Source organism: Mus musculus, chromosome 11 (assembly GCF_000001635.26).
Source record: "Mus musculus strain C57BL/6J chromosome 11, GRCm38.p6 C57BL/6J".
Classification (NCBI taxonomy): Eukaryota; Metazoa; Chordata; class Mammalia; order Rodentia; family Muridae; genus Mus; species Mus musculus.
Genome location: NC_000077.6, coordinates 35610345 through 35637146, shown reverse-complemented (window position 1 = coordinate 35637146; position 26802 = coordinate 35610345). Strand labels below are relative to the sequence as shown.

The 26802-nt window shown below is 50.2% G+C and overlaps 1 protein-coding gene and 1 non-coding gene across 2 annotated transcripts in view; both read right to left on the bottom strand.

Moving 5' to 3' along the window:
- The window catches only part of Slit3 (slit guidance ligand 3), a 587052-nt gene that overhangs the window by 71361 nt on the left and 488889 nt on the right, over positions 1–26802 (bottom strand). The window contains exons 13-20 of the mRNA NM_011412.3: positions 26412–26555; positions 24711–24874; positions 14989–15139; positions 13632–13706; positions 7281–7424; positions 6161–6304; positions 4272–4435; positions 3113–3245 (exon numbers count right to left, since the gene is read on the bottom strand). Coding sequence (NP_035542.2) covers positions 3113–3245; positions 4272–4435; positions 6161–6304; positions 7281–7424; positions 13632–13706; positions 14989–15139; positions 24711–24874; positions 26412–26555 — 1119 coding nt within the window. The remainder of the gene's footprint in view (positions 1–3112; positions 3246–4271; positions 4436–6160; positions 6305–7280; positions 7425–13631; positions 13707–14988; positions 15140–24710; positions 24875–26411; positions 26556–26802) is intronic.
- Positions 20222–20331, bottom strand: Mir218-2 (microRNA 218-2). Its single transcript, NR_029799.1, has one exon. It is a non-coding gene; the product is annotated as a microRNA 218-2 (primary transcript).

Genomic DNA, 26802 nt, shown 5'->3' with positions numbered 1-26802 from the left:
TCTGAAAAGGAAGAAAAGGACACAGGGCAAAGCCCAGATGGTATTGGTTGCCAGCGACAGATTTGGACCTTTCACATGACTATTAACATTTTTGAAAACCTGAACTCTGTTCAGACAGCTCTCTCGCTGAGACTTTCCTGATGGGAAACAGACAGGCATCCAGGTCAATGACGTGGAGTTTTAGCTACTGGAGAATAGGCTTCATCACCACCTGCATAACTCAGTGGGCTGCTCTAAGTGCCCAGTGGGTGATGTTGTAGATCCCAGCTGGGGGACGGTACTACTCAAAGTCCAAGACAGACCAGTGTAGGTTAGGAGAGAAGAGGCAAATCTACGGACACGAATGCAGGTTCCCCACGGCAGCTATCCTTTCAGAAGACCCTACTGCCTGTGGTGTGTGATCAATGCTAAAAATCCTCACTTCAATCTCTGGTTTGTCTCAACAACACACTTCTTATATAAATATGTGGTGGATAGAGACTTTTTAGGTGGAATAAGAATAGGTATTTTAAAGTGGTGTGAGTTAGTTTCCAGTGTGCCCTCTCAAACATTAATAGTATCTCTGGCAAGCACGTGTTCCGATAAAGCACAAAAAGCTCCCGGGTTGGGGCCCCACAGCAGTGCCAGGCCTCCTGGCTCTCACTTTCTCTATCATTTGTTCTTCCCCCCTCCCCATCTTCACTGTGGCCTAGATGGTTCTGTGCCAGAATTGAGCTCCTTGGAGTGCACCAGAAACCAGGCATGGCTGGGAGAGACATCATCTCTTCCACAAAAGAGAATCTGAAGGTCTCTAAAGGCACAGAACCCCAATTACTTTTGCTATTTCAGTCTCTGTGTCCCAAACCTTAGAGAAAAGCACGCATGAGCTGTCTTCACGGCATTTCTGTATTTTGACATGTTGGGAAGGAGCATGTTCCATGGCCAGTTTCTGCAGCGTCTATGCCTGGAAACTGATCACCACATGTTCACACAGACTTTCAGGGGCTCAGCTTCAGTCCATACCCATGCTGACAGGAACTTTTAGTGACTGTCAGACCTCCTTTCCTTCCCTGGGGCTGCCAGTCTCCATGACAACCTCCCAGAGAATCAGGAATGCCAGATGTGACAGTCTCACCTAAGACCTGCTTGCATTCTAAGAGGCTGGAGTGCTCACAGCCTAGCTAGGAGACACAGGCCTGGGACGTGATGGAGATTCCCAGGGGTATCTGGGTCACGTCACATTCTGTTACTTATGTCTGAGGATTCATGTCCAGGCGGTCCCAGCAGAGGGAGTGGGCCTAGGGTCTGGGAGGGAGCTCTGACACACAAGTGTGACAGTGTGGGTGTAAGTGGCAGTGTGAGTCTTGCCGCTGGGACACCCTGACCAACTGTCACTCCCCTCATCTGGCTCTTCCAGTTCCTATAACAGGGTCTCCACCCGTGTAGCTACTTCTGTCTATTCCGCTCTTCTGCCCTGTCAGGGACCTGCTCCTGCCTGGCCTTTCACTGTTGGAGGGCACGTGGACCATGCCACCAGAGGCGTTAGCGTGAACCAGGTGAGGTTGAGCATGTCCAAATCCTGGAAATCTCAAAAACCAAGATTAGAATCTCATCCTGAGATAGGCAGGACTGGGACTAACTCCCTCCCTGTTTCTGTGCCCACCTTGAAGCCTAATCAGGCGACCCCCAGCAAGGTGGTCACAGGCAGTCAGTCACATCACCCAGTATCTAGAATGCTTCTGCATGCAAACGAGGCATCTCAGTTTCAGCCAATGACCTTCTCCCGCAATGGATATTCTCATCTCTCCCCCAAAACTGTAACCTTTGGTTCATCCTCTTAAGTGTATGTGTTCAAAGCCACCCTCAGTAAGGAAATATGAACAGGCTAAGATTGTCTTTGAGAGCTGCTTCATTCAAGTTCAGTGGAGAAGTCCTGAGCTTAAAAGAGCTGTAACACTAAGATTTTCAGAGAAGGCCTTTTCTTTCCTCTCCATATCCCCTCCCTCACTCCCAACCAGATCAGGGTCCTGCTGGTCCTGGACTCTGCTTCCCACCTCTAGCCTGGTGGGTAGTGGTGTCTGACACCCCAGAGGGAGAGGCACACTGGGGACCCTACCCGTTCTGGATTTGCACTGTCTTCTCTGTGCTGGTACAGGTGGTAACAGGACACCCCAGAGAGGAGAGGCAGGACCTGGTGCCAATCACACCCAAGTAAGCTTCTCTTTCACATCCTCATCTCACACCTTTTATGAAGCCATCCGAGCTGCAGAGATGGCAGAACAAATGTCTACTTTCCCCAGAGAGACTCCGTGCCTCATGAGTGTTGGGCCCACCTGTACTGATAAGGGGCACCTCTCCATGTTGGCAGAGAGCCTGACGTACAAGGCACCTCGTCCCCATGTGGTGAGCTAAAGAATGACTGCACAGAAGAGGGCAGTGTGACAGAGCATGGGCAGGCAGTGCAAGCCTGGGGGGGTTCTTCTGTACCAGGTGGTGAGCACCCGTGGCTGATAGAGAGCTAGGCCTAGCTCTTGCTGAGCCAGACAGAGTTCTGCACCCAGTACTGTGAGCCCTCCAAAGAAAACGTGGCGCCTGTTTCATTTAACTTCTGGGGAGCTTGTGGGAAGCAACAGTGGGGAACCTGGGCAGGGATGATGTTCTAGAAATTGGTGCGACTTAGCTCTGACAAATCATCTGCTTGACAGGGTTGTCTGAAGGAGGAACGGAATGGGATTATAAAAGCATGTTCTCCAATGTACCAAAAGATACTCTCATAATACCCTGTGCTATTGTGAGGGTCACATAGAGGCTTCGTGGGATTCAGAAAGGCAGGGCCCAGCACAGGGGTTTTTGGACAGTGCAAGAAATGTAGCAGTCCTCTTGTACTCTGGGGTGTCTACAGGGAGGGCAGAGTCAGGTCTGTCTCTCTTACGGGTGAAGATGGTTTGGAGTTGGCCTCCTTCTTCTCCTTTAATACCGCCCCAGCCTCCTACCATCAATCAAAGCTCTCAACCACTGTCTGAGAAAAGCTCTGTAGGGAAAGCAGGCATGTCCCCACACCCTTCCCTGAGATGTTGGGGTACAGCAGGAAAGCGCCTGTTGGTGAGGCTGCAGGGGTTGGGGTGGTACTCACAGTTCAGTCACATCCTTTGGCATGCCTTTGGGGAGGGCATGGAGACCCCTGTTGCTGCATCGGACCACCGTCTCCACACAGGTGCACTGCTCAGGGCAGCGTGGACTCAGCTGGCAGCTGCTCTCCTCATTGCCTGTGGAAGACCCAGACAGGGTGAGCATTCTGGAAGATAAGCCCCGCTAGGAGAGCAGCTAGGCTAGCTGACGGGGCCAGACTGGTTCTAGCAAAGGCCAGCTCTACCTAGCACCAGCAAGGAGCCCAAGCCAGGACTAAAGGCAGCTACTGGTTTCTTCCCCTGCCAGAGGCCACGGATGCATGCCTTGGAGCATGGGTAGGACCTTTGCTGTTTAATGCACTGCAAATGAAATGAAGACCAGTCAAGCTGCCAACCCAGACCCACAGCCACATGGGAAGGGGGTCCTGTCTGTCACATGAGGAAGAAGCCATGGCTCTGAAAGGAGTGGTCAGACAGAGGCCGAGCCTGGCCTTTCCCCTCTCCTTCCTACCTTTTCCTCTCCACTGACCACTATAAGCATCCCTATAGGATGGTGAGCAAGTCATCAGCCTATTATAACGCACCTCAATTAATCTGCAAACGAATACATCTGTCCTTAGGTAATCCAAAAATCCCCCAAGTAAAGAGCTATACAGACTCGAATTCATGCGATCAAATATGCCTTCTGGGATCCTGAGACCCAAAGCCTCAGATTTGTGGGTTCATATCTCTCAGCCGAAAGGAATTTTCTTGAAGTCTGTTTCCCATAAGTACATACTCTGACTTTCACTGTAACATGGACAGGGAGACTTGTGTGTCCAGTTGTGTACGCTGTGTACAGAGGGGCATAGCATCTAAGTAGCCCCAAATTCACAGTGGACATGGCAGCTAAGTGTATCAGGTACAGTGGCATTCATACAGAGGACAGTGTCCTGAATGGACAGACATCTTGTTTTAATGACACCAGTATAGATATACAACTGAGGAAAGTAGTGTAGCTTCAGAAAGAGACACTTTCTTGGTCTGAGGAACAGCAGTGAGGGCTAGCAGGAGACTCTCAGAGGCCTCTGGAGCAGAGTTCCTCAGAGCCTGTGTTCCAGAGGGGCAGGGTGGAGTCAGAGGTCTCAGCAGCCTGCCTTGCCTTCCCGATTCAATCCCACTTACCGTCGCAGGTAAAGTCCTGGATGGCCACGTCTTGGATGGGAATCTCCTTGAGGAAAAAGGGCTTCTGGCATCTGGGGTTCCCGCTGACGATGCGGCGTTTCCTCAGCCAGCGGCCGAGCCACGCCATGTGGCAGTTGCAGTTGAAAGGGTTAGACAGGAGGTTTCTGAGGGAGAGAGAGCCTCTAAGTGGTCATTGCCCACCCTGACCCTAGCCCAAAGTCTACTTCTGTAGCCCAGGCTTGCTCTCCCTAGGAGGTGATGGGTCTTGGTAGCCCTTCCTAAGGAATGCAGAATTTTCCTCTAAAGTACAGGGGATGCAACTACAGCCCATGCTGATGGGTGTGTTATGACCTCCAGCCTTGGCCTCCTCTGTCCATCTAGCCTCACTTGGGCAAAGTCCTCCAAGGAGAATTTCCTGAACTCTTTATCAGTGTCCACACCCTCTTTCCCACCGGAAATGCCTGCAGTTGGTGGGGCTAGGGTGTCCGTACTCCAGCCCGGGGGTAGCTGAGTTCCTTCCTTTTTCTGACTTGTGTCTTTCACTTTCTTTCGGTATTGACAGTACCAAGGCTAGTTCTATGCTTGTGAGGCCTCTGCATATCCGGAAGCTCACCTGTGCACTACAGGTGCTTTGTCCCTGACCATACAGTAGCATGATGGACAGATGGGATGGGGGATGATGGTGGCAGCAGTCACTTTGAGTGTTTGCCCCAGGGTTGGGACACATCCATCACGCCACTGAGGCAGAAGGTAGAGTAGGGGAGGGACAGAGAGGCGAGGCAATGAGAGGGGGCTTCCCGGGCTCTAGAATCTAGGAGTTGCCAGCATGAAGGCCTCGGGCAGGGTGTGCAAGGGTGGGAAGTGCAAGGTCAGCAGGGCTGGGTGGCAGGGCAGAGGGCACACAGCTGGGAGAAACTAGACTGTTGTCCCTTGGCGACTCTGAGACTCTGTTTCTATTCTAAGTGGGAAGGAGACAATGGGTGGGAAAGCAGCTGCTACTTGGTTTTGTCATTTTGGAGGAAAGGAAATGGGACAGGTAAGCACTTGCTGAGGCCAGCTGAGGCACAGCCAACTGTAAAGTGACCAAAGGCTGGGAACTCTCGGTCCTTAGGCCTGGCTGTGTAGTTCACACTGTCAGCAGGGCCATGGTGGGAGGTGCTGGGGGAGACCCAGTGCATAGATGAAGAAAAAGTTCCGAGCTGATGAGGGACCTGGGACACACAGCCCTATAGTCATAGCCACTATCCTCTGCCGCCACCTCCTAATGCCAGGAAGTCTCTTTCTGTTTTTCATTTACAGGTCCAGGAAGCTGGGCTCCCACTCTGCCTCTGACAAGCACCAATGTAGTCAGGGTCACCTTTTAAAACATGCTGCCGTTCACACTGTGAGCCTACGGCAAAGTTTCCAGGTTCTTGGTGTGCTTTAAAACTAAAGCAGCCCCCATGGCCACACACTTTGACCCTGGCTTCCTCTCTAGCCCTGTTTTACCCCATACCCCACATACTCAGTACAATGGCCTTACTAGGCTTTGCATATTTACTCTGCTCCAACCAACCATGGGGCCTTCGTGTGGCCGTAACGACTACAGGAAATACTTTCCCCACTTTCCTCAACAAACAAGTCTTCTCTACTGCTTCCTTACAAAGCTTGTGCTGGCCTTTCTCATCACGGGGACAATTCACTCTAGGGAGGAGGAGGAGGAGCCAGTCTGTAATCCTTAGTACTTAGATGGTATCTGGCACATAGAGAGAGCCAGATAAATGCCTATTAAATAGACAGACCTTGGCCATGGTCAGTGGGAAGCTGGGATGTCAGGGAGTTCTGCAGAGCAGGGGGTGGGGGGTGGGGTGGGGGGCAGAGGGAGTGGCAGCGTGCTGGGGAAAACTCACATGGTGGACAGGGAGACAAGTGTGGTGAAGGCTCCAGGGGTGATGGTGGTGATTCGGTTGTCATAGAGAGACAGCAGTCTCACAGAACTTAAGCCAGCAAAGGTATCGTTGCTTACGCAGCTGATCAGGTTGCTCCGCAACATCCTGGAAGAGCAGGGGAGAGGGTCATGGGTAGTGCTCTTGCCTCTCAAGAGACAAACAGCCACCTCCTGGCTCGGCCAGTCATTGCTCAGGTTTGGCTGGTGCTGAGCAGGGCCTGGACCCTCACTGGGACACATGCAAATGTATATGAGTGTGTAGTTCACACACTGTGTGGTGGTTATAATGAGAAAGTCTTCCATTGGCTCACAGAGTTGACTGCTTGGTCCCCAGCTGGTGGAACTGTTTGGGAAGGATTAGGAGGCATGGCCTTGTTGGAGGAGGTGTGTCACTGGAGGTGGGTGCTGAGGTTTCAAAAGCCCATGTTATTCCATTTGGCTCTCTTTGCCTCTCTTTCTGCCTCACACTTGTGGATCAGATGTAAGCTCTCAGCTACTATTCCAGCACCACGCCTGCCTGCCACCACATACTCAGCCATGATGGTCATGGATTCACCCTCTGAAACTGTAAGCAAGCTCCAGTTAAATACCTTCTTTTGTAAGTTGCCTTGGTCCTGGTGTCTCTTCACAGCAACAGATGAATAATCAAGACAGATCATAAACACAAGCCACAGCTATCCATGTGCTCTTGTGCAGATGACGTGGTTGTGTGTGCATGTGTACTTCCAGGAGGAAGAAGACCCACATGTAGGTTCACTGTATGTGTGTGTGCTTGAACGTAGATGCTCGCCTTCAGATATGTTCGGGATACAGCATGTGTATATTGGTTATGGTTAAATCGGTGTTCGTGTGCACCCCTCAGTATGTTTTTGGAATGAATATGTACGTGTGTGCACTAGAGTGGCTCTGAGTGGGGTGTGATTAGGTGTGGGCATGCTGGTGAGCTTAGCATGTCAGCTCCTTTGCATTAAAGGTGGAAAAGCCTGATGCTATAGAGGAATGAATCAGTAGGCCAGGACAATGCCTGACTGTGATCCCTGTCCACAGTTGTCATCCCCCTGCGCCCAAGCCCGGGTACTCACAGCGTCTTGAGGCTACTGAGGCCCCGGAACATGCGTCCGTGCATGGTCTCCAGCTGGTTCCCCGTCAGCATCAGCTCCTGCACGCCGGCCGCTCCATCGAAGGCACCCTCCCGCACTTCCTTGATCCTATTATTGCTCAGGTTTCTAGAAGGAGGGGGTAGAAGCGGGAGGATCAGGTGGATGGAGGGAGCTCAGTCCCCAGATCCCTGACACTGGAGTCTCAGCTTGTGCTCACAGACACAAGGTCACTTCTCACAGCAGGTGGAGAAATACACACAGCCCAGGACTTAAAGGGTCTCAGTGTAATCATTTTTTTTTTTTGAATGCCTGGAAGAGTCACTCTTACTTTTCTTCCCCAGGGGCTCCCCCTGTGCAGTCATCCTCAAAAGAGAGGCAGAGAAGAACATAAAGTAGCCCTCTTCAATGGGGATGCACACACGTGGGGGACGAGTAGCACTCTCAGCGGAAGCCCCTTACAAGTGGATACTCCCTACTGAGTGTTGTTTCCTACTTCTTATTTACACGTGAGAGTCAGACTGCTTTAACCTCATCAGAGCCTCAAGCAACGCCCGCCAGCTAGATACTACTGCCCTCCATTACAAGTGAAGACTCTGGGTTCCGGGAAGATTGAATAACTCCCCAAGATTTACACAGCTGAGAGAGCTGGGTCATGAAGCTAGGTATTCTGGGACATAAGAAACATTTCATATTGTTGTTCCACCTATAGGGTTGCAGACCCCTTTAGCTCCTTGGGTATTTTCTCTAGCTCCTCCATTGGGGGCCCTGTGTTCCATCCAATAGCTGACTGTGAGCATCCAGTACCCCTGGAGCTCGTGTCTCTAGCTGCATATGTATCAGAAGATGGCCTAGTCAGCCATCATTGGGAAGAGAGGCCCCTTGGTCTTGCAAACTTTATATGCCCCAATACAGGGGAAAGCCGGGACCAAGAAGTGGGAGTGGGTGGGGAGGGGAGTGGGGGGGGGAGGGTATGGGGGACTTTTGGGATAGCATTGGAAATGTAAATGAAGAAAATACCTAATTAAAAAAAAAAGAAAACATTTTATTGATATCCCTTCCTCCTCTCGTAAGTGATTATTTCTCGGGAGATGTGAAGACTAGCTCCCTTGTATTACTAAGTTACAGAATTCGTGTGTGTGTGTGTGTGTGTGTGTGTGTGTGTGACCCAGGCCAAAGGTCAGCATCAGGTATCTTTCTCAGTCATTCTTTGCCTTATTTTCTGAGACATGGTTTCTCACTGAACCTGGAGCTGGCCTGATTGGAGCAGACTGACTGGCCAGTGAGCTCCAGGGGTCTTCCTCTCCCTTCATCCTCAGTCCTAGGTACAGGGATATGCTGCTGCCCTTAGCTATACATGGGTGCTGAGGAGCCAACTCAGGTCCTCACACCTGTGCAACACACACCCTGCCAACAGACTCATCTTCCCAACCCCGGGATCTTGGTTTTCTCATGGCATCTCTGTTCCCATCCGGCCCAATCCCGAGTCTGCCCCAGCTCTGAGATCAGGCCCTTCTCTCCAAAACCTGCCATCCACAGCACGGGAGAATGTACCAGGACAGTCACAGGCAGATGCTCTGACAGCCATATAAAATTCTAGTTCCTAGGCTCTTTCAGAACCAAGAGGTAGGGGTTCTCTGTGGACTATCCCGTGGTCCAGTCTGAAGGCACTCGTGGTTATCTGGATGGAACCAAGCCTGGTGGTGCTCATGGAAGCTGAGGGAGGAGGCCTACTTCTCAGCACAGCAGAGCCCTCTACTGTGAACAGGAAGCCCTGAGGATGTCACCAGAGCATGATGTCACCGGAGCCTGTGAGGTTTTCTGAACTGATGGGTTAGCAGATACTGGCCACATGCCCAGACCTCTTGGGGTGTGGATACTGCTTCATGCCAGTGCCTTGGATGGATATGGAGGCATACCAACCTTTCTACAGAGCACAGGGCTGAAGCCTCCAGAGAGACAAGGGACCCACATAATGAGACAATGGTGCCCAAGGGTTCAATGTAAGACACTTTCCCTTCCTTGTGGGTGGCCTGGGCACCCAGGGGACAACAAGGCCTACCCTTGTAGACAGCTGTGCTGGGGTGGGGGTAGACTCTTTTAAATCTTCTCTTTGTTTTGTTACTGCTTAACCCAGTACTCTCCTGATAACACCCCCAAAGTCCCTGTCCTAAGGCCTGTTAGCTGGGACGCCCCTGAACTGGGGCAAAGAGCCTGGTACTCAACAGGTTTCCTTATCGATTCTGGATGTCCTGGCCAAGGACAAGCCAGGAATGGGGGCGGGGAAGGGCTGGGTGCATGGGGGAGACAGCATATGAACCCTAAACAAGATATAGGGCTTGAGATCAAGGTTTTCCTAGCAGGTTAGGCTCCAGGGAGAGGGGCTGCTAGGGCGTGAGCACGCAGGGCTGGACAATGATGGTGAGTTAGAGCAGGAGGTGGGAAGGCTCCCGCTTACTAACAGCTGTTTCTACAACAGAGCAAAATTAACGTCCCATTACTGTAAGGTTCATGAATCACATCTCCTTAATCTGGGAGAATGAAGAACAGAAGGGGTGGGGGCAGTTGTAGTACTTTCTAGAAGGGCTGGCTGCTGTTCCCTCTCTAGCCACCAAAGCGGGGCTTACCACTGAAGTCCGTAGTGGAGGGATGGGAGACAGAGCAGAACTCGGAGCAAATATTCTAGACACAAAATGAGTGTGTCTGGATTTTCTAAGAGCTCTGGTGTAGCCTCAATGCTGTGTTTTCTTGAGACTCTTCTCTCCCTCAGGAAGCTTCAACATGTAGCTAGTGGGCTCTCTCCCTTTGCCCCTACAGACCTCTCTGGAGGAAGGTCCTTCCTTGTGCCTTTGGTTCTATTGGTCCAGCCTCAGAAACTCATACTGGGTCCAGGGGTGGTTCAGCGGGCTTGTGGGTACTGCCTCTGCAAGCTGATGGGTGCTCTGGCCTCACTCTTCCCAAAGGACATAGAGGCAAGCAAGGGGATCCATACAACTCCCTGCAGAACGCCCGAGTCCAGGCAGAGGAGGCAGGCTCTCCCAGGCACTGCTCCCTGTGGCTACAGGGCTGGCCAGCTACTCCTGCAGTGGGAACAGAGTCTGGTCCCAGGAGGACTATAGCAGAAAGCTAAGTAGACCTTTCTGGGAACAAGGACAACTGGCCATGACGGATATGCTCTGGCACAGTGCCAGGATGAGGAGGCCTTGTCCACTGACCATGAATGAACCTGTCCCTCCCTGAGGGACTACTACAAACTTATAGTCTCTAAGCGGGTGACTTAATGGCGATGAGAAGCAGGCCCCTTGGAAACAAAGGTGACCAGGACCTTGTGTCCATCTAAGGAGCAGCTGCTATTCTGTTAGACTCTATGGGGCCAGCCTGAGACGGTGGAGCTAGTTCTGCTCCGGGGAATTTGATAGTCCCCGAGGTACCAGAAAGCGAGATTTTATGGTTTCTGTGAAAGCTTCTGAATGTTGAAAGTGGTTGCCTAATTCTTATTAAAAACACAGGAACCAGCAACAAATCCAACCATGTACCCATGACTTCAGCTGGCTCATTTCCAGGCTATGGGTGACTCTCCTCAGCATCCTAACTGGCCTGAAGTCCACTGCAAGGAGAGCCACAGCTCTTTGAACACGGAGTCTCCTTTTTTTTCTTTTTGCCCTCTCCACCCAACTCCCATCTCTCTGCTCTAGGGATGGTACTCAGGGCCTAAAGCATTCGGGCAAGGATCCTACCTTGCATGGCTGTGATGCCCTTTGGAAAGCTGTGTGGGGTTGCCAGGGTATAAGGGCCAGAGGTGCAGAAAACACAGCAGGGTCCAATTATCTTCGTCCAAATCAGAAATAGTAGATTCAAGACCAGGCAGCCTTAGGGACCTGGCTCAAGTGTGAGGCAGACACACCACTGGCTTCAAACACTATACTGTCAGATATCCTGACACACTACCTCTATGTGGGAGTAGGGTAATGACTGGTTCAGGGCACAATGACACTTCACTTGGCAGTAGCTGCAGCTGGTGATCTGGGGCTGGATTTACCCTGAAGGGGTCTTATCCGGTTGGCTGGTACTGATAAGTACTGGCACTGAGCTCAGTCAGCAAGTCCACCCCTCCCCCCCCCCCCCCCGCCCCAGGAATGTTCAGCTAGTCTGGAGCAGTGGGGAATATCTGGCATCCCCGACCTTCACTCCTGTATGGCAAACACGGGGGCTAACCAAGCAGCATCTTTTCCTTCGGTTGAGATCTGGGCTTGCATTTGGCCATGCTCGGGTCTGTGGCAAGTGGCTGGGGACGGGGACTGGCTCTCTCCTGTCGTATATCTGTGTTCTTCTTTCCCTTCGTCTATAGCAATATTTCTCTGTGTTCACATCCCTGTCACAAGTGGGAACACAATCTGTGTGACTTTCCCCTAAACGGTGTGTGTTTTTGCAGAAACAAAGATTCCCGGGGTCCTGTTTTCTGGGTAAATAGGTCCTTGTGCAGTGTTGACTTGCTTCCATACCTTCTTCATGGCCACATTCACCTCCACATCTGTCTACAGGTGGAAACCAAGGGGCACCCGGGCCACAGCAATAGCCACATCCTCTATAGCCTTACATGTGCCTTGGTCTCAGCGGCTCCCTCAGAGAGCTCATCTCTTGCTCCAGGCACAGATTTACTTTACAGGGGCCTGTGGCTAAGTCAGTGGCTGTGGTTGGCAGGGACCCATGAGTCGTGCCACTGAGAGAGTAGCTGTCTAGGGCCTGGAAGGCATCTGTTCCCTTGTCTGCAGGGCTCTGACGGGTAGAAGTGTGATGAACGGGAGATAAGGAACGACAGGCGGTCCTCGTGATTCATGATTGTTATATTCTACATCGCCAAGAACACCGAATGAGCACACACTGAATTGCTGCTCTCGCTGCTCCTGGAGGAGCTCGATGAGGCTCACGTGAGCCCATGGTCATGGCGTTTCCATCAACCGATCGATAATAGGCTTGTTCTGTGAGTGCTTCTGTTCGGAAACACTGTATTTACTATACTATTGATTCATCAACATTGCATTCATGGCCAGCAGTGCTGGGCTCACGCCTGAACAATGGAGGGAGCTTCTCTCACTTTGTGCCCTCAGTGAGGCACAGTGCAGCTGGTTCAGGCTCCGAGTATCTAGACAGTGTGCCAGTACTGTGCTTGGGCCAAAGTTGGTGCCAAAAAGCACAAAGCTGCAAAGCACATGCCGCTGGATAAACCACAAAGTGGATACTGGCTTCCAGTGTGCGAGCTGAACCCACAAGGCAGAGAGCATCACCGTGTTTAGCCTCAGTTAAGGGACACAGGTTGGGGTGAACAGGTTTTCCACTACAGTAAGTGTGTAAATGATACAAACAGCATGAAAAAAATGTGATTTCAGAGTTTTGGTACAGAGACGAGTTAGCATATACAGATTGATAAGTAATGATGGGCCACATTTGCCTTGTTGAAGAAACAGACAGCTCTGTGAGGCTGGTAGATGTGGGATTTGGGTGTGGTGGGAAGGCAGGTTAAAAACAAGTGTGTCCGGGGAATTGGCTGGCTCTCTGTGCTGGCACCTCTGCAGGGACACTCAGGAGGGCGAGGTAGAAACAAGCCCAGTCACTGTGGTGACTCAAGTGGACCCAAGTCTGAGAGACAGTTTTGACATTTATTCACTATGTGGCTTTAGAGAGGTCACTGAACATCTCCTAGCCATCACTCCCTTGCTTGCCCTGCGTGGAACATGAAACTGGCACCAGATGGGTGAAGGAAGACTAAAGAAGTTGATATCCCTGAGGCAGGACGGTAGCCCTGGCCAACGACAAGGGCTATCACAGGGAACAATATCCTCTTGCTGGCTTTTTGACTTGGCCCAAACTCCAAGTAAGGAATAAAAATTATTGGGACAAGCAGCCATGCACTATAGAAACCACTAACAGTATGTGGGTCCTAAGCCCAGACTCCACTCAGACCAAATCTACTGGAAGCAGCTGGGGGTTCCTTTCTGACGTATCTCTCCCACGCAGACCTCACCCAAATATCACTGGGTCCCAGACATCCCGACTCAGTTACTCCAAGTCCCTCCTACAATCTCCTGAGATGCATGCTCAACATGGCTGAGGGTAGAGCAAGTAGAAGAGGCAAGGATAGGAGTCAAGGAGCCACGGGATATACAATCTCCCTGTACCTGACAACTCAGCGACAACCAAGCTTCATTTTCTTCTGTGCTGTGTCCCTGACTTCCAGACCAGGGCACAGCAGGGGACAGGAGGAGGTTCAGGGGCAGGAGTGACAGGTGAAGGGCCAGGAAAGCTGAGGCGGCCACTGCGGTCCCCAGCCTGACTCACATTTTCCGCAGGTTGGGCAGCTTCTTGAAGATCCCAGTGGCCTCCAGCACAGAGATGTCATTGTCGTTCAGTCGCCTGCGTGGGAAGGCAGAAGACGCTTAGCTGAGGTGAGGCACCCCCTGTGCTACTTGCCTGAGGGTCTTCCTCACACGGCCTTTATTGAGCTCTGCCCGAACTTCACAGTCAGTAAAGTTCAAGAGAACCTTGAAAAACTTCAGAATGAGGCAAGGGGCTCGGCAAAGAGAGGTGGATGGGGAAGGGCGAAGAGAGATGGGACAGTGGCTTCTTGCATGCTGTGCACAGACACATATTACTATTTAAACACACAAAGACCATGTATCTGCCTCCATTTTATGGGGTACCAATGGTAACTCAAACACCCCCGGGAGCTTTCCTCAGGGTCTCCTGAGCCTACGTTGCTCAGTTCTTTCCTGACTACTTATGTCAGCTCAAGGTTTCTGTACTCAGTGTCCCTGTGTGCTCAGAGCCGTGCTGTGGTGCCCTCCAATGGCTGGAGCAGTCAAAGAAAGCAATAATAGCCACCAGTCTGCCACTCTAACCAGGGCTCACTCTGTGCCAAGAGTCTAGAGGAATATTGTGTTGTGTCTATTTCTAGACCTTCTGAAGTAATAGAAGGAGATGCCATGTCCCTGTCCCCCTCTCCCCTGACATGGTGGGGAAGAGGTCCCAGTGGGGCTGGAGGGGACAGAGGTGAGGTCAGTATCAGGTCTGTTTAGCACCACAGGCCATTTCTTATCCTCTTACATGCTTCAAGTTTTAGTTTATCCTGTTTCAGGTCTTAAGAGCTTGTTTGGAGGCTCTACTGGGGAGTCATCCTCTGTAGGCAAGTGTGGCACTTAGGGGGTATGCACATGGAGCACTGAAGAAGGGTAGGGACATCCACCTAGCCAGCCACATCAGTTGAATCAACCTGGTAATCAGTGGGGTAATGGATTTTAAAGCCAGATTGCCCTTACACCTCTGCCAGTGTTTGAATAAATCAATGTCCCTTTCTAGGGACTACTGGGAGGTTCAGATGCATTCAATCATCTTAGTTGCATTTATTTTTGCCTAGTAATAATTTTTATTTAATATCTATTTTTCTGGAGATTCTATAAGCTCCTAAGAAACAGCAGGTGCATTTACTCTGTAGAAATGTAAGCCTAGAGCAACGCCTGGTTTTATAGTGAGTGTCCAGAAAGCATTCATAGAACCAATGAACGGTCTAACCTTGCAAGCAACCTGCATGCATACTCCTGGTGTCTTGCTTCTCAGCCAAGTACACAGAAGACCCTACTTGGCCTAACTCAAAGTGACTAAGTATATGTAAAGAGAGGTAGGGAGGGGTAGGACTTACAAGTCAGTGGTATATTCAGGGAGGTGGCTTGGGATGCGGGCTAGCTTCTGGTTGGAGCAGTCCACAATGGTGCCCTCACAGCGGCACTTTTCAGGGCACACTAGGTCCATGAAGCACTCACTGCTGAATCTGTTGCGATAATCCTCAGAGCCTATATGGGGGCCAAAGAGGGGGTTATCATCACCATTTCGGTTTTCAGGCACAAGGTTCAAAGTTGTGGGGAGTGAGGTAGTTGGATGAATTGGAATGTGTGTATGTGTGCGTGTGTGTGTAATGCACAGGCATGGGAGGGACTGCTTATATATACACGACAGATTGTAAAATAGCAGGCAAAGCTGATGGACCCTTCAGCCATCTTGGCTGCACTCCCCCCACCCCTCGTCTACGTTGTTTCCACGTGGTCTTTTGTCAATTATCACTTGCTGTCTTCCAAGAAGCCAGGCTTCAGATCTGTGGGCTCTTGTGCTTTGGTGGGTCATGGACCTTTTCAGAGCTGCTGAATGTTACAGATGAATAATGTTCAGAGAAATATTGCAAGACACCTACACAGAATCCAGCCTACACCTACAGGAGATTTCTTGGCTCCAGGATGCTTACTATCTACAGACTGGCGATTAAGGTCGGACTTTTGTGGGGGCTACCGGAAGGCAGGACTAAGGTTGGAGAAAAAGGTCACACACTTAGAGGTCTTCCTGGACTTGCAGACAAAGCCATTTGGTGTTAAATGACAACTGGTGTCTTGTCTGACCTTAACTTCAACAAGGGTATCTGGAGGCCACGGCTCTGATACTTTGGGAATTTGGCCTAGCATTCTTTGTTTTGTTTTAAAAAAAGTCAGATATTCAAAATATATTGGCAATGAATCCAACTCTGAAACACAATGAAAATGAGAACGCATGGAGGGCAAGACCCGACTTCCGCATAGAGAGGAAGTTCTCACTGAGGCCAGTCAGAGCCAGTTCCCACAAGCTAGAAGTTGGAACTCAGATTTATTTATTTATTTACTTATTTATTTACAAAATTTCATTCCATTCAAAATTTCAAGGTCATTCTGTAATGACAACAGGTCTGACAGTCTGATGTCTTTGAAGCATGTTCTTGTGGGTAGCCAGCCAGACCTCTGTGAGCACAAGAGTTATGTCAGTGCCAATAGGGAGGGGTGCGTGGCTCTCCCTGTTGACAGTGGGTGCTGACCTTATGCACTCTCTCAGACTCACATTCCACTGGTACACTGCTAGGTGTAAAAATGTAAGCTCAGTTCACATTTGCGTAAGGCGCAAGTGGGACACCGTTGGCACCCGAGGATCCTGTGTGCATCTCTGAGGTGTTTGAGGGCACGGACCCCAGGCATTTGGTGAATGGCTTGAGCCATCGGCATGACAAGTGTGTGAGTAGTCCCCATGTTTTAGCAGTACATCTGGCCAGGCTTTGCAGCTTCTGAGCTCCTATTTCTCTGGGGTTTGTGTAAAGATGAGCTTAAAGCAGCGTCTCCAGGAAAAAAGACAAGCTAAGTGTGCGAGCATGTAATTCTACTTCCGTGCTTCCTAGATCGTGTCGGAACATCTGGTAGGTAGAGGCCATGGAAACACCCGTGGAGATGGTATTAGAGCTGACATTTACTGCACTTGATCCAGCAGCCTGCTGCTACTGGCCAAACTTCAAATGGGTCATTCCTCTTAACCCTCAAGGTTAGTACTTGACTTTGTAGGCGAAGACCCTAAGGTCTATGGGGCTCTTGGTGCATGGCAAACGCACTAGGGCTAGCTTTCAAAGACCCAGTGACTAATGCCAGGAAGCTTTAGTGTGCTTTGTGACTGAACCTTTACTCCCATGGCCCCAGCAACAGCCATTACATATGAAGTGGTAGAGGCAGACTGGGTCTCTCCTCCAGTGAGCTATGACAAGGCAGCAGGCAAATGGCCTCCCCCTTGCTCTTGTGTCTTCCGCTCTTAGATATCTTTCTGGGCTCACTGATGATCGGGAACACGATCAGTGGGGCAATCGTTCTCATGAGGTCAGGAACACGGAGTCAGAAGTCTGGCTGTACCCCTTTGATTCCTCTACCTTCCCACCCACTTCCTTCATTCCCCTTTGCACCCTAGGCTTGTGTGAACAGAATCTATGCATGGATTTCACAGTTTTACAGCAGCCTCCTGGTGGAGTGTTTTATTTAAGTCTCTTTTCCCATGCCTGCACAACTTACCCTACTGAATAACCCCTGACCCTATGTCATTCCTCTTTAGACGCATCAGAGTGCTAGGTTATATATGCAGCTCCTGCCCCATGAAAACCCATTCTGGTCCTGTTGGTGGCACTTCATGGTGACATTGTAGGGGGGCATTTTGAATGTGCACGGTTATGTTTTCTACAGAACATGTCTGTAATGGGCTACTTGCAAAACAGAGGAACCCTGTCTGCTGATCAAAGGCAGAGAGACAGGAGGGAGCCCGGTTTGCACTCCACCTCGAGCCTGCAGACATGCGCCGGCTGGGGACAGCCGCCTATTAAATGCATTTTCGTTTTAATCAAGGTGAGAGCAGCTCGTAGTTAGCGGGAATCACTCTCAGTAGTATCGTTAGGTTATAACTGGCAGGCCTCTGCAGTGGAACCGCTGACCCATTTTAATGAAATGATTTTGCAATTAGATTCGATGGACTAATGTGTTCTCTCCAGCATTTTCCCCTGCTGTTTTTGTTATTGCCCTGGTTTGTAATAACGAGGGGGTCGGAGAGTGATATTTTATATGAGTGGGAACCAGAAATGTTAATAACGGCGTATGTACATAACCGAAAAAGTTCATTTCCCAGTCAGAGCCAGCACGAAATGCCACCTCTGTCACTTCATATTTCATTACGGAAGCTACCCGGGGTTCCTCGGAGCCATTTGTTATGCCTAATGCTCATAACTACCCAAAAGTATTTTTAACTTTTCCAGAGCTTTAAAAGTCAATTTCAATCTCAACACGTATTTGTCACTGCCAGAAATCCTTTGGGGGAGAGAACCAACTGAAACAGGTTTCAGCTCTTTCTCTTTGGGGGTGAGCTCAGGTGGGTGAGATCTTGCAGGATTCGAAGACAGGCCATATAGTCCAACCCCAACTGGAGATGGCCTCAGAGGATCTGATGTCACCTGGCTGTTGCCTGCCTCTGCCCCTGTAGCCCTCTCCCCGTTTGCAGGCATCTCAGAACAATAACACATGGTACATAATCAGAGACAGACTTTAATAGATGGAAGTTGGGTGAAAGGTTAAAATCGACAGCAGTGATTTTATTTTATTTTTTACTTTATTATATATCCCTGTCCTGCATCTACTTCTGGGAGGGCAGCGTGACACATCTAGAAGACCAGCAGATTGGATGGTCTAGGATCAGAAGTAGTAAGGGACACAGATAGGGTGGCTGCTGATGTTGGCTGGCTACATTGGGCACTAGCTTTCGGGCAGCCAGCATGTGGTACAGAATCCACATGTTTATCATTATGTGGTCAGTGGGGGGAGCCAATGCCTGTATCCAGAGTTCTCCTCTATCCCAAGCATCCCCAAGATGGCTGGGATGAGAGGAAGAAACAGGGGTGGGGGTGGTCAAAGGCCTGTCAGGGTTTATCAGCTTGAGAAGGAAGGAACACGGACAAGCGGAGGGTAGAGTCGTGAGTGGTGAACAGAAACAAGGACATTGCATACACAGACACCCATTCCTCTGCCGGGCTGTGGGGGACCAGACACCTGTGGTTGAGAAACACTAGCTGTTTTAGAAGGAGTATGGCTATCATTTGAGCAGGAAGCTGTCTCTGCAGCTCAGTTGCTTGCCTGAAAGCAGAGGGAGAGGCCCATGGTGCAGCCACAAGCCTGCTGCTGTAGCATCATGGAGGTGCCAAGGAAGGGCGCCATGATGGATTCGCTCCCCAAGGCCTGGCCCTGGCATGATGTGGGCAGTGCTAAAAGTGTTCCCTCGGCAAGGAGGGGTGGGACATTTCTCTATGTAGGAGGGGCTGCTTGTATCCATGAGATCTTGTATGATCCTGTTGGAGAAGAAAAGGCACTTGAACAATGCTTTCTCTCCTTTTTACTCCAGTCATTTCTAGTAAGAGATGGAAGCTGGGAATAGAGTATAAGAAACATCTTCAACTTGTCATCAATTCAAGTCAAAGTTTCTAAAAAAAAAAAAAAAAAAGTCTTTTCAAGGCAATGAGTGTCCAGACAAGGGAGAGCTAAATAGCACGGAGGTAAAGCCCAGCCAGTTGGGAGCTAGATAACCCTGACCAGCTAGTTAATATCCTGCCTCAATACCCTTATCTGTAAAATGGAATCTAAAGTATTATAAGGGTGATGATGGTAAGTATACATTCCAATGTTCAGAGAGACCAAGAGGACAGCTATCACTCATCAGTGGCTGGGGCCTTTCTCTGGGTCACAACCAGAGAGGAGATAGTTAAGTCACACAGCTTGGTGGGGACACAGAATCTGGCTCCTACTGCTAAGTATGGCTGTGTCCACCTTAGCTCCTGGAGTAAGGTACAGACTCCAGCCCAAAAGTGACAACAAAGTCTTCTAATTATATTGGGCCCAGGATTTATCAAGACACAAGTTAAAGAGATGGTGCCAAGATCCCTCTGTGGTCAGAGACAGCCGGTGTCTGCACAGACCTCTCCAGGCCTCTGAATGGCACCATATGAAGAGCCCCACGCTTCCATGTAAGCTATGGTCCAAGGCTATCAGGTTGGATATCGGGGTTCATCGGGGTCAGAAGGAGTCCCCTTTCAAGTTCAAAGTCTCAGACCCATGTCTGTTCTACCCATTCTCTTCCTACATTCATTTCAAATGAAATGCACACCAAGAGTGGTGAAAGTCAAGAGCGACTCACCCTCTGCATTAGCTACCACGTAGTGTCCCTGTACTGGGTCTCTCCCATGAAACCCTGGGGCATATATCTTAGGTATACTTGTCTTCTTAAAATGGGAAGTTGGAACCTAGCTGCTACTCTTGAGGATCCCTTGAGACCAGACTTGGAGCATAGTGACTACATCTCATTAAGTAATGTGGATACTCGAAGCACGGCCCCGTGGGTTTCTCTAACCTCCTGTCACCATGTACCTGACTCCTTCAGGATTCCCACCCCCTTCCCTCTGGGAGTTAAGACTGGGAGAAGTGGGTCTGGCAGGCGCGGTGATCCAGAGCAGAGAAGAGTCCAGCGGTGGTGGTGGTGGTGGTGGCGGCGGCGGTGGCAGCAGGCCATGCTGCAGGAGAGAGCGATGCTTTCCGCGGTGCTTGACAGAACCATGTTCCGTTTCCATCGTTCCACCACATGGTTAGATCAAGCACAAAGGAAAGCCCCGCGGCAACTGGTCAGAGTCAAGGTCAGGAAGCAGCGTCAGAGAGAGGACAGGAGCGCTCAGAGGAAGCAGCGTGGAGAAGCTGAAGCCAGAGCAGGCCCCCACTGAGCGTGATTAGTACCAGGAGTGCGGTCCACTGGATCCTGCCAAAGACAGGGGCCCCCACCTCCCAGTGCCCTGCCCCAGGGAGACTCAGCAGCAAAGAGGGACAAGGTGGGAAACCTTCATACACTCATATCCAAGAGCATTCTGGCAGCTGACACACCAATTACATACTAACCCAGGACTGAGCCTGTAAAATCTGTCCCATGCCACCCCACTATGTAATCTGATAAGACATGAAAATCAGCAAAACCTTTCCTCATGCTTTGTGACACAGGACTGCCCCCACAGCTGAAGAGCCCCATGGCAGTCTATTCCTCTTAAATAAAGACATGGTCTAGCACAGCATAATCTCATCTCCAGGCAAATCCTCCCTTCAACATCCCACAACTCGAGAGGCTCCTGGGGACCTTGCAGGCAGGGTCTCCTGGCCCCCTGGGCCGATAGCCAATCATTTCTGCTGCTCTGAGGTACAGTAGAGGGGGAGTTGTGGAGCGAAAAGCAACCACATCTCAGCTGGGCAAAGAACAGAGCCTCAGTGGGGCCATGGGTCTCAGAAGGCGATACCTATAGTCATTATGGTCTGAGAACACTGTCACAGGTAGAGCTAATGCATAGAGGGTGGTCGGAGGCTGCCTTCTGATAATGACTAAGAGAAGGAAGGAAAGGGCCAGAGAATCAATCGTACAGCCTCAGAGTAAGACATCTAATTTTAGGTTTCTTTTTGATTTCTAGATCCCTTCTCTGGCTGGGAATCATGAGAGAGAGAGAGAGTTAGGTAGACTCGGTCTATTTATCTTGTATGCCATAGAGTCAATCTTTACATCCCATCTTCCATAGGTGACATTTTTTCCTACTTGGCATCACGCTAGAGCTGTGCATATCTCAAAGAAATGGAGCCACAGCCACATGACTCTGATCATCTCTGTTGGACACAACCTCTGATGGGAGGGACAGGTCACTCTCCTCTACCATAGTTTTGGGGACTGTCTTCATTGACAAGGTGCTCTCATACTCAGCAGCTTAGCATTGTGTGGGCTGTGTGCATTAATGGTCCAGTTAGCGTTCACCCATGCCTGGCCCTGTTCACCTCTCTTTCCCTATCCCAATCAGATAGACTACAGCTACTAATGGCACTGTGGGCTCTGCTGCACCTGGAACTCCAGGGCTCTGTGAACACTCTAGTTCTAAGATGTCTCCTGTGAGGGCCTTGGTATGAGTAGGGTACATTTCACAAACTTAGAACATCCTTGGGTGGCTGGGAAGATGAGCCAGAAGGTAAAGGTGCTGCCAGGCCTAGTGACCTGGGCTCCATCCCCAAGCTCCATAGAGTGGGTTAACAAACTCCTGAAAGCTGTCCTCTGATCTCCATACTTCTGCTGTGTCATGCCACATATGTGCACATGCACTCACACAATACACATATGCATACACACACACACACACACACACACACACACACACACACACACAGAGAGAGAGAGAGAGAGAGACTTGCATGTGTACACAATAAAGTTCCTCTCTGGCCCTCTCTTTGCTTTTCTAAAATGACATGGAGAGTCCCAAAGGTAAGTGATCTGGAAGCTTCCATACCAGGAATCATCCTGGTACACTAGAATCATCATAGCATTCTAGGTCATGCCCAGAAAATAATAGCCTGGACTTAGGGCTTTTCTGCTGGGGGGTCTCAATTTTCTCTCTAGAGTGGACTGGATGAACTCTGAGGTCTCTAAAGTGGCCCTGTGTTGTACCCAAAGGATCCTACACTTTCCATAGAAACTGCTGCTTCTGCTTTTTCCTCTTCTTCTTCTTCTTTTTTTTAAAATAATCACAGCCTTTTTTTTTTCTTAAAAACAAAAAAACAAAAAAGAGGGACAGCGTGATAGAAGGCAGGCAGTGTCCTTTAGCTGCCAAATGCACCCTGAGGGTGGAGCCTGTGCTGAAGGACTTAATCTGATGGCTAGATCACCCCTGGCAGGCAGCATCCGCCTCTAAATGGATCTTGGTCCAGGCTGGTGGATGCAGCTGGTAAAGAGGCAGAGCAAAGTGGCTGGGAAGCCAGACGCCCTACCCAGGGAGGGGCTGGACATGTTGCAGGAGCAGCCCTCAAATTGGCTCCTAATCTCATCAGCTGTTTTTTCAAGGGGGCTGCTTTTAGGGGAAAGTAAAAATGCAGAGTTATTATCTGTCAGCTCCAGTCCATGTCACCTGCCACCCCTCACCCCCTCCCCTTTCTGGAGCTTCCTAGAAACACAAATCTTCAGGTCTATGGTTTCTGTGTCTCCTCAAGGCCAAGGTAGATACGATTCCTGGTATTTCTCAAAGCCATTGTAATCCCTCTGCACCTCCCACACAGCTACATAAGAGCTACAGAAGAGCACACCAAATACTCTTAAGTTAAGCTCAGCAGGGCTCTGAACATCACTACCTCTACACGAACAGGCTTTCTACTTGGTATTTTTTTCTTAATGACATTTTATACAAAGCCAATTTAAGACTTATGTCTTTCTTTCTTTCTTTCTTTCTTTCTTTCTTCCTTCCTTCCTTCCTTCCTTCCTTCCTTCCTTCCTTCTTTCTTTCTTTCTTTCTTTCTTTCTTTCTTTCTTTCTTTCTTTCTCTTTCTTCCACCTATTTCTGTCCCTCAAAGGAAGCCAGGGTCCTGTAAACACCAAGGCAGGCAGGTAGACACTGGCCCAGCTAGCTTCAAAACTAGCTTAACTGTTTCCTAGTTCTACTGTCTATTTCTTATTCCCCGCTCTTTGCTCTTTCTGTATACATCACCCATACCTTGCTACCTGTCCCAGCCTCAGTCAATGCTAGGTCACTGCCATGGTGGGGATACTCATTGGGTCCAGTGTTGTCTCTGTCCCTCCCCTGCCACTCAGGGTTTAGACTCAACCTGAGGTCCTGGGTGTTGGCAGGGCACTCATGAGACTGGAATACAGGACAGCAGGTGGCTCTCTGCCCTCCTCTGACTTCATCAACCCATTCTATGGGAACCACTGACTGGCCAAGCTAATTAACTTGGCCCCAAGTAGGCAGAGAAGAAGGAGGAGATAATGCCAGGGATAACTGTAAGTACAGGAAAGGGATGGTGTTCTATGGGTGACACTTGGTGCTCTTTCTACCCAGAGGTGTCCCCAGACTCAGAGAGGAATCTAAGGAAACAGTGTTTGGGGGTTAGAAGTACAGCCAAGAAACTAGGAAGACAGCAATTCAAGTAGCTGGACCACCCGCTGCCCTAGATTAATAGAGCAGTTATAGACCCTGATCTTCATTACTGCTTACTGACTGTGATGTGAGGGTGACCTTCACCTTGGAGCCCTCAGCTCTCTCTGCTTTAGAGCGGGGTCTCACCTGATGACTCTAAGTGGCTACTAGAAGAAGCAAATCAAACTGAGATCACTCAGGACAGTGCTCCTCACAGGCAAAAAATGTCTGCTCACTGATACCATTGTGCCAGTGAAGGCAAATAGGCAACGAACGAGTGTTCTTACTACCACAAAGTCCCTGCATCTCTCTAGACCCTCTCCAGGTATTTGCTTCTGCAGGTAAAATAAGATAGAAATCTTGAGTGTATCATCCTGGTAACACACATGACAGAATTTGATTTAAGGGATAAAGAACATGGTACAAGAAGCTCAGATCTGTCTTCTGGCCTTCTGACGACCACTCCCCATGCCAGCATTGTTCCTTTCTTTCTGAGGTGGGCTGAGAAGTCTCTTGCCGTCTCTAGACAGAGCTGGGCATGGGAGTACAAGCTTTGCCTCTTCCCAGTCTGATGTTCCCTCTAGCAGCAGAGAGTAGCCATCTGCTTCAAGGAGGTGGGGAAGGTGTTTGTGAAACCTGTAACCTAACCTATAATGGTTGAGAGCTATTACCAAAGCCTGGCTGCAGCCCAGCCTGGGCTGTATCTATTTCTGTGCCATTTGGGGAATCTGCTTCAGAGACTACAAAATAAATCTTGGTCTCCTCTCCAGTGCACACGTGCGAAGGCTGCCCAGCCTCCCTCCACCTAGCTCCATCTAGGAGGAGCAACTGTGTCTGGGTTCTGTTTCTCCCAAGCTGCCCACCCCTCCCCCATGCTTTTATTGTGTGAGTGTGTTTTATTTTAAATCCATAAGGTAATTGGCTTTCTGTAGGACTAACTGAATTTCCCCAATTTAATTTGCAAAGAAGCTCCCAAGGAGCCATTACAGCGCTCGCTGTCCTCCAGATTGGATTACTGGCCTCTCTGGGGCTGCTGTATTCTGAGTCAGAACGTGGGGCCCCCGCTCCCATAACCTGATTACCTGAGCAGCGGAACTTCTTGCTTTTGATCTGGCTGATACGCTTGTTGGCCAGCCGGCGTGGGCTGCTGCAGCGGGCCCCGCTTGTCTCAATAGGGTTGTCCTGGAGGTAGTCAGCCAACCACTTCAAGTGGCAGTCGCAAACAAATGGGTTTTGAGCTAAGTGGCTGAAAGAGGGACAGGGCTGTCAATCTGGAGTGACCTGTGGTACCTCGATTCACCACCACCCTGTCTTGTATTGGGCCCTAGCAAACTGGTGTGAGGTCCTTTCCTCACTGTCCCAGGAGGCCTGGAGGGGGTGGGGGTGCCATTTGCAGAGAAGAGTCACAGAAATGGTGTGAGGCCAGCTGTCTGCTAAAGGCAGCACAGATGCAGCCAACATCTGGTCTGGGGAATCAGCTTCCCCGTTCTCCCCTCTCAGGGCAGGACCTACTGCTGTCTGCCTCCACTTCACCCATGCTGGAAGCTGATGGGCAATGCAAGCCCAGAGCTTTAGACTTTACACTTACAGCAACATGCATTCTATTTCTCCAAGTTTGGTGATGCCAGGCACATAAAGCAGCTGGCATGGTAACAGGCTTATAGTGGGAGTTCCACAGATAGTAATGGGCACTGCTGCCATTGCCCTCATCATCACGGGAATGCCGAGGGCCTCGCCTCCTCTGAGAGTAAGGACAACTCAGAGCGCTAAGCACGGAACTTCCCACATGGTCGTGGTGGGCATTCAATACCAAGCAGCTGTCCTCACTCTGTACTGGTTCCTGCCTCTCACTACTAAGGAAATGTGCCAGATGAAATGACTTCCAGGGCTTCCAGAAGATCTCTAGGCTCATTGTAGGCCTGGGACTGGCACTGTAATCTGTGGTTGGAACTGTGAAGCCCACAGACCTGAGAGAGATATGCACCCAGGTGATCTGCTTACCTGCAGGACACACACACCCCAGCAGTGCTTGGGAAGTAGGGGTTGGGTGTGTGTATCAGGCATCCCCAGAAAGCCTGTATTAGAGGCTTGGCTTTGCAGGGTGTGGGGAGCTGCCAGAGCGAGGGGATGAATCCTCACAGACATAGGGAATGCTTAGAATACCACCCTGGCTACTGTGGTCATGAGCACAGCTCGAAAGTTCTGCCAGCATCCTGTTTCATACTAGCCATAGTTTCTTTAAATTCTATCTATCTATCTATCTATCTATCTATCTATCTATCTATCTATCTATCTGTCTATCTGTCTATCTGTCTATCTGTCTATCTGTCTATCTATCTGTGTCTTCATGCATGTCAGAAGAAGGCATCAGATCCCAGTATAGATGGTTGTGAGCCACCCTGCGGTTGCTGAGAATTGAACTCAGAACCTCTGAAAGAGCAGCCAGTGCTCTTAACCTCTGAGCCACCTCTCCAGCCCCCATCTCAGACCCTCTAGCTGTGATCTTGAGTAAACTCTTCAATCTCTCGGTGCCTTGGATTCTTCACATAAAATTTGGGGGTGATCCTGGGCTGTGCTGTGAGGTTTACATGTTTGAAAGTGAGATCTACCTCATCACAGTCAGGCCCCAATGGTACCAACCCTGAATGCTTGGTGCAGTTAAGTGCTTTGAGCTTCATCTCCCAGCCATGCTGCTAATGCTAGAAATCGTCCCACAGGGCCTCAGTCCTCCCTCCGTTGCTTTGGTGGGAGGGGGTCTGCCACTTCCAGGGCAGTGTACTCACAGGGTCTGGATGGACTGCAGTGGAACGAAGAGCCCTTTGCTGATAGTCTGCAACTTGTTGTCATACAGAGAGAGCAGATTGAGGTTCTGTAGGTCCTGGAAGGTGTTCACCCGCAGACAGTTGATCTTGTTAGCATTGAGGAGGCTGTGGGCAGAAGAGAGGTTTCCAGTCACTGTCAGTGGAGCAAAGGCTGGCTGAACCTGCTGGTACAGCTGGAAAGTGGGCATCCCTCATCCACGTGGCCTTGAGTTTCTGCTGCAGCCCAGAGAAAGAGAGGCAGCCTTCTGGGCTTCCCAGACCCTCCCCATTTTCTCTCATCACTGTGGATGCTGTGCTGCACAAGCTATCACCACTTACACCTGGCCTCGCACCTGCACCTGCCCTTGCACCT